The following is a 7,879-nucleotide window of genomic DNA, read 5'->3' as shown; positions in this document are numbered from 1 at the left end:
TATTAAATTGAATTACTTCTTTTACTGGTAAGTATATTTATGGAAAAGATATTGTTTTTGGGTCACTCTGCATTTCACCGAGTCTACCCGGGACCAGAAGATGTCAACTTGTCATTCAATATTCAGTGGTACCTTAACTTACCAGATTTTACGTATTGAATATATATGTATATAGTAGAGCGACTGCCTATGTAGCACGCTGAATTCCCTTCTATCTAGCAGTCCTCCAAAGATTTCGGCTGTCGTGCGATGAGTGACGGTCGATCAAGGAAGTTGGAACAACCGGTCGTCGAATAAATTGCAATGAGTAATATAAAATATTCTTTATTGTAGCTCGACGTTAAATTAACAATATTACAGTCGTAAGACTTGCGACTGGTAAACTCACTATTCAATAATGTAGTATGTATAAGAGTCTCGAAGACTTGTACTGGAATTTGTCGACGCAAACGAGATTTGAAATACGCCGGATTATTAACTGCTAAACGCCACGGCAACGGAGTCAGAGAACGAAATGTAGTACGAGAGTTAGTAATGTGTTAACCGTATGAGCGTCGAATTAATAATGCTGGATGTCGGACCTGCACTGAGCTCCTCCGGTCTTCGGGTGTTGGTGGGAGAGATGCTGCAGTGGGATCGCCGTTAGTAGATGGTGGGACATTCTTCCTATGCTTCGCCTAAGACTTCCCGATGCTGGAGGGAGACCCATGGGCGGGAGCAATGGCAAGTGGAAGAGCCGCTGGTAGGGATCTCTGTGCGAGAAGGACAGCTATAACGTTCTCTCGCAACATTCCAACTTGTTTGTCCGGCCTAATCTTATCGGGCGGGCGGATAAGAATATCGATCGACGGCCGGTCCGCATACCATGCACGGTTTAAAGCTCTTATAAAACTCTTATGAATAAAATATTATTTCTTATACTTCTAATTTCGCATTATGAATAATAAAACGCTATGTTATATAAAATGCATAAATGTGTATGAAGATTATTAATAAAATATAGTATGAAAATTATTAATATAATATAATGTTATATGCATAATATAATATTAAGATGTGCATATAAATGTGCGTGTACTTAAATTATTATATTAAAGCGTTACATTTGCATTTAAATGTTTCATTCTTTTTCGCTCGTATTTCTCAATTGAATTTAATGCTTTTAAAGTTAGATCTCTTATATGCTCATATATATATATATATATATATATATATATAATATTTATTACAATAGCGTCTGAATTGTCTGTCCGATTGTACAATGCAAATATAAGGTTTTAGTTATCCCTATAGTTTATTCATATAATAGTTATTTCTTCGTCACCCGCTGGCGCGTTCGAGCGTTGGCTATATACGGGGTGACCCTAGAGTATGAATACTATTTTATAAGTTAGAAGTTAGCGTTGAACGAATAATTTTCGAGGGCTCTTTACTTCTTTCACCTCCTATGGGTGAGTTAACAATAAATATATTGTTTAAATAAATTTTGACGTGCGGCTATGACGTCACACCACCCCCCTTAGTTTAAATTTCAGAATAACAAGTTATGAAGAAATTTATTCGTCCAATCTGTCTCGTAGATCTCTAAATGTGTATACTATAGGTATAGTAGGTGGTTCCGCGTTTTCTGCTGGCGCATTCGGTACTATGTTGGTGTCTATATGTTCTGGTGGGTTTTCGGGAACTACGTGTGGTTGTGGTTGCGGTTGCGGTCTATTCGCTAAATACAATAATAAATGTGTAAAGGAGCTCCAAATGGCTCCAAGTAAGTGTAAGCTGCAGCCATAAGCTGCGTGTAGCGCATAGCCATGTATCAGCGTGTCAAATACAATTTTTATTACTCTTATAATTATAAATATTCCGAATATACCGGCGGTCGCCGCACCAAATGTTGTAAAACCGTTCCATATTTTGGTTAGCGTATTGTTATAAATTTTATTCAGCGCACCCTCGTCTAATAAATTTTGCAACGAAACGGTATCGGATTGTATAGTTTGACCTGTAAAGCCTCGAGCGATGGTGTGCAAAACCGCGTTCTTTTCCGCAGGGAACATAATATGGTCTCTTAATTCGTCAAGGTCTTGTTGGGAGTAAATGCCACTGGTGGCCAGTGATTTTGGAGCAAGGTATTTCCAAGAGAGTTTTGTTAATGGTTTAATTTCATGAGGAGAATTTATCATGGAAGGAGTAGGGTTAAATTGTAGCCAAGTTCCTTCGATGTTATATATTATTGGGAGTAAAGGATTACAATCTCTGAGTGTACTGTGTTTTATGACGATATGTGATTTTGGTGTCATGTATAGTGAAGCGTTTCGAAACATAACGGGCAACTCAGCATGGCACGTATTTGTTTTCCGTAGTGTAACCTCTATAGGTATACATTTAACTATGTGAATTCCCTCCCCGGCTGTAACTGCCATGTAACCTGGAGCTTTCATCACCCGGTAGGCGAATTCATCTGGTAAAACAGCAGCAAGAGATAGGGTATTTTGTATAACCTGTTTCTCTAGTTCGCATTTTTGCATAATTATATCTTTGTATAAAGAGGTAATCTGGTTCCTCATATACTTCTCAACGTATACAAATTTTGAATTTGCGTACGTGAATAAATCTAGGTTCGTTACAGAGGTTTTTGATCTTACTTTGAAAATGTTTCCTTTCTGCGTTTCAAAAATGAACAGTTTCGGGTGTTCCGTGCCATACAGTGTGTAACCGCATATCGTGTGTCTTCGTGTTAGTGTCAGCGCAAAGGTAGTGTCTTGGGATTCTAAGGTGAATATCGTGGTATTTTGGTGATCTAATATGCCTTGAAATTTAATGGAGGTGCCTTCATATAAGACGTCGTATGCTTCAAACCCGCAAGCGGTATTGGGTATTCCTTCCCAAAAAGTGTAACCATCGTCCGAGTCTATGCAGGATTCGTCCGATAGTTCGCAAACAGTTCCGGATTTTAACATTACTTTTCCTGCGTTTAACTTTACTGGCACGTATGAGTCTTTTAGAGAAATTTTTACTGTCGCTTGGACTATCACGTCATCCCATGTGCCGTAATAGTCCGAGTATTGGATGCCTTTACAGGTTCCATCTACATTTACTTTACCCGCGAGTGTGACGCTTCTATAGTACGTGTGATTCGATTTAAGTCCGTCAATAATTTCTGCGGTTCCTATCTTTAAGAGGCCCTCTTTATGCATCTGAATGCACCTAGCGCGAGATGTTTCCTGCAAGTAGCTAGCGTAACCGTTATGAACGGCTGAGATATGCGAGTGCATTCCGCAGTGAGATATGGTTCTTAAGATTTCTATTTTACATTGCGTTATATGTGTCTGCGCATAACTTGATAATTGCAATAGCTGTATGTATGTATTTACGGTCGCAGGTGTTTCGATTTCGATGTCACATTCGCCTGATCGTAGCAAGGACACAGTGGTCACATTCAAATAAGCTCCTCCGCAATCGTACGCTATGATCGCCGATGTGCCAGAGATCAATGTGGTAAGTATCAAAACGTGGAAACCCTTAAAAATAGAAATACAATATTTGAGTATAAATGCGCAAATAATACATTTTGTTCGTGTTGTTTTATGTTACAAGACGTGTCAAGTATGTGTATATGTGTTGTTAGAACAAAGATTTTTAATACTAATATGAGAATAATATGAAAATATCTTAAAGTTACTGGATCCGGGGGTCCAGGCCGCGCTCACAAAATTTCTCTTTCTTGCGTTTTCCTTCAACCCGGATCTATAAAATATGTGCCCTTGCACAACTTTAGTTTATTCACGTGAACTACGCGTGGTTTTCCACGGAAATCTATTCTCGCGTTGTTCATGGGTAATAATTCTAAAATTCTATATGGCCCAGTATATTGATCATCTAGCTTTCCTTTTGTGGGCTCCTTTAATAAATAAACTTTATCGTTAGCTTTAAAATTTTGAATATTGATTTTTCTGTCATAATATGTTTTACTCTTTTCTTTTGATTGTATCAAGTTTTGTTTTGCTAGACCCTGTGAGTTTTTCAAAGTTTCAAAAAGGTTAGTGAGATAGTCTTGATAAGGTTGTTCAGCGACGTCCTCGGGAACTACGGAGAAGGATGGAGTTCTGGGAAGATGTCCGAAAATTAGGGAATAAGGAGTATAGTTGGTTCCTTCGTGGACTGATGTATTGTAAGCAAACATAGCAGGCTTAATGTGTTCGTCCCATTCCTCATTCCGGTTGGTGTACATCTTCAAGTATTCTGTCAATACGTGATGTGAGCGTTCAATTGAGCCATTTGATTGCGGGTAGTAAGCAGTTGTACGGCATTGCTTAATTTTAAAGTAGTTAGCGATTGCTTTCATCAAAGAAGTAAAAAAGGTCGGAGCCTGATCTGTTAATAATGCTCTCGGTGCTCCATATATGCATATGAAATCTTTTATGAAGGCGTTGGCTATTGAGAAAGAGTCTGCTGTTTCCATAGGAATAGCAACTGAATATTTCGTTAAAAGGTCTTGTATAGTTAAAATATAAGAATTGTTTCGGCTCGTTACTGGCAATGGTCCTACTACGTCCATAGATACTTTATCAAATGCAGTTCCTGGGGTGTCAGTGATCATCATGGGTTGTTTTGTCTTTACTCTTGTTAATTTCTTGATTTGGCAATTCCTGCAATTCTTTATGTAATCTTGTATGTCTTTCTTCATCGTGGGCCAATAGTAGTTTTGTCTAATTCGATGGTAAGTTTTATTCACACCTTTGTGTCCTCCAATCTTCGTAGCATGTTTTTCATAGATGATGTTAGCTCTCTCTTCTAGGCCAGGACATCTTATTAAAGATTTGCAAACTGTTACTATTATTGGTAAGTCTGAAAGGAATCTTTTTAAATTTTTATATACAAAAATCCATGGAACTGTATCGTATAGGTCGTGTTGCGCTATACTGATGGTTTTTAGATTTAGTTCTGTTATGGCATCCCTCAACGATTTTATTCCGTCTATAATGTCATTGTGTTCTATCTGCACTCTTTCATTTTGTTTAATAGGAATGTTTATTAAATATTTTCCGCTATTTAAATTCGTTATTTTTACTCTTGTGAAAGTTAAATCTTTATACGTGGGAAGTTTATTTTCTGCCCAATAATCCTTTGCGCCTTTATCGTAGGGATGTCCTTCGAGTGTGGTAAAGATGATATGGTTATCTTTTCGGGAAAGCAGTGAATCTCGCGTTTCGTTAACTTTAAAATCATTCTCTTCACCTGAAGAGCGAGGTTGTGGAGATGCAGATTCATTACTCTCGCTTTCGTTTTCTGGATCTTCTTCCGACGTCTCTGAATTGCTTTGGTCGAACTCTTGTTCTCGTTTGTCTAGATCTTCATTTAGATTTTCGGGGAAGAAGATTTGGGATGGGATTTTTGTGGTTACCGGTGGAGTTAATAAAGCATTGTCGTTTAAGTCTCTGATAATTGTTTGTTGTTGGTCAACAGGATTTAATGTGTGGTTAGTATCATTAGAAGAGAAAGTGATTGACGGTCTAGACTGTTGCGTAGCTGTCTGGTATGAGAAAAGGGATTCGTTTGAATTATCGTCTGGCTCTACTAGGGGGAGTATTGAAACGTCAGGAATAGGTGGATTCCTAGAAAGTGCATCTGCTACTACGTTAGTCTTTCCTGTTTTATATTGTATTTCATATTCGTACTCTGATAATTTTAGTCTCCATTTCCACAATCGGGAGCTGGGATCCTTGACCGAATGTAGCCAGACTAGTGGTTTATGATCTGTGAGAATTGTAAATTTCCTGCCGTATAAATAATGCCGGAAGTATGTCGCACTGTAGACTACGGCTAAGCACTCCTTTTCTATGGTGGAATATCTTCCTTCCGCTTCATTCAAAGTCCTAGAAATATACGAAATAGGTAAGTCTTTCCCCATCTGTCCTTGGCTCAGCACGCCTCCTATAGCGTATCCACTGGCGTCGGTAGTTAATAAGAATGGCTCTTTAAAGTTCGGATATTGCAAAACAGGTTCTTTTAATAATTCATGCGTTAGTTTGTCAAATGCTGCTTCTTGCGACGGTGTCCATACAAAAGGCTTATCTTTCTTTAATAAATCCGTGAGAGGTTTTGCGATTTTTGAAAAGTCCCTAATGAATCGGCGGTAGTATCCCACTAGACCCAAGAATTGCTTAATGTTTTTATGATTCCTTGGTTTCGGGAAATGTTGGACTGCGATGATTTTATTAGGATCTGGTTTTACTCCATCTGATCCGATAATATGCCCTAGGTAAGCTACTTCATGCCTTAGGAATTGACATTTGTCGGGCTGTAATTGCAGATTTGCTTCTCTTAGTCTTTGCATTAATTCTTTGATTTTTATATCGTGTTCTTCTAAGGATCTTGCATACACAACTATGTCGTCTAGGTAAACGAATAGTTCGTTTCCTTGCAATCCGGTGAGGACGTTGTCCATCAACCGTTGGAATGTTGCGGGTGCATTTTTCAGACCGAAAGGCATCCGCTGGTACTCGTAATGTCCATACGGTGTGGAGAAAGCTGTCTTCTCTTGATCCTCTGGGGCCATAGGAATCTGGTGAAATCCCTGTGCGAGGTCAAAAATGGAGAAGTATTTTGCACTACCCAACTGGTCTAATATTTCTACTATATTAGGCAGTGGGTACGCATCTCCTATCGTTTTTTCATTCAGCTTTCGGAAATCTATTACCATCCTCCATTTCTTTTGTCCATCGGCCGCAGATTTCTTGGGGACGATCCATAGAGGAGCGTTATACGGTGATGCTGAAGGCGTTATTATTTCATCCTTCAAAAGCTTTGTTACCTGCCTGTCTATTTCTTCCTTGTGGACAGGCGGGTACCTATACTGTTTCACGTGTATTGGTAGGTTATCTGTAGTTGGAATAGTATGTTTAACCGCGGGGGTGAACTTGAGTCTTTCTCCCGGAAGATGGAAACAATCTCCGTATTCCTTAAGTATCGCATCGACGTGGTCTTCTTCTTCTCCGTTTAAATATTCAGTATTTATGATGGGTTTAAGTCGTTCCATGCGACTGAGAGATACAGGAGATGCTAGAAGCAGATCAGTTGTATCTTTAAATCTAGAAAATGCTGGCTGCGCAGCTTGTTCAATGAAGGGACCTTCTTGGTCTTGTGAAACTGGAAGAGTATGAATCAAGGTTGATTTAGAAGATTTCCCGTCTTCGGATAGCTCTTCTTGGCTCCTGAATTTAGTAGACGAAGATTTCCCATTATCGGCGAGCTCTTCGTTGCTCATAAAAGACTCCATAGGATCCCTAGAAGCGGGAGGTTGAGTGGAGTTGGTAAAACTTGATTCAGCGGAATTAGTAATAGAGAGCTTGTTTAAGCTCGTAGAATTAGTATTCTCAGAATGTAGAAGATCCTCATGTCCTATTGACCCTGGAAGCGTGTCAATAGAGTGTTTGAGGCACGAAGATGCAGGCGTTGCATCTTGTGTAGTTGCAAGACTTTTATAGTCGTTTGAAATGAAAGATTTCCCCGGTTGGGCGAGCTCTTCTGGGCTTATGGTTTTAGTATTTTCAAAATATAGAAGATCCTCATGTCCTATTGACCCTGGAAGCGTGTCAATAGAGTGTTTGAGGCACGAAGATGCAGGCGTTGCATCTTGTGTAATGGTAAGACCTTCGTGGTCTTTCGGAACGGAAGATTTCCCATCATTGGCTAGCTCTTCTGGGCTTATGGATTTTGTAGATGAAGATTTCCCATTATCGGCGAGCTCTTCATCGCTCATAGGATTCACGAAAATAGAAGAATTCAGCGAAGTCATGTGCTCCTCGGAGTCACTGGGTATAAGATAATCCTCAAGAGGCATGGGATAGACTTCTATGGTGTAGTTCTGCTCTGTTAAATT

The 7,879-nt window shown here is 39.3% G+C and overlaps 1 protein-coding gene across 1 annotated transcript; it reads right to left on the bottom strand.

Moving 5' to 3' along the window:
* Window positions 1-1,556: 1,556 nt before the first annotated feature.
* Window positions 1,557-4,228, bottom strand: LOC138938989 (uncharacterized). Its single transcript, XM_070306414.1, has 2 exons — window positions 3,785-4,228; window positions 1,557-3,518 (listed from the first exon to the last, which is right to left on the bottom strand). The coding sequence occupies exons 1-2, from the start codon at window positions 4,226-4,228 to the stop codon at window positions 1,557-1,559; spliced, it is 2,406 nt and encodes an 801-aa protein (XP_070162515.1).
* Between the last annotated feature and the right edge of the window lie 3,651 nt (window positions 4,229-7,879).

Source organism: Polyergus mexicanus, unplaced genomic scaffold, assembly GCF_030449975.1.
Source record: "Polyergus mexicanus isolate NDT 795.1 unplaced genomic scaffold, iyPolMexi1.0 SCAF_13, whole genome shotgun sequence".
Lineage (NCBI taxonomy): Eukaryota > Metazoa > Arthropoda > Insecta > Hymenoptera > Formicidae > Polyergus > Polyergus mexicanus.
Note: the sequence above shows the minus strand (reverse complement) of the source record. Positions and strands in the feature narration are given on the sequence as shown.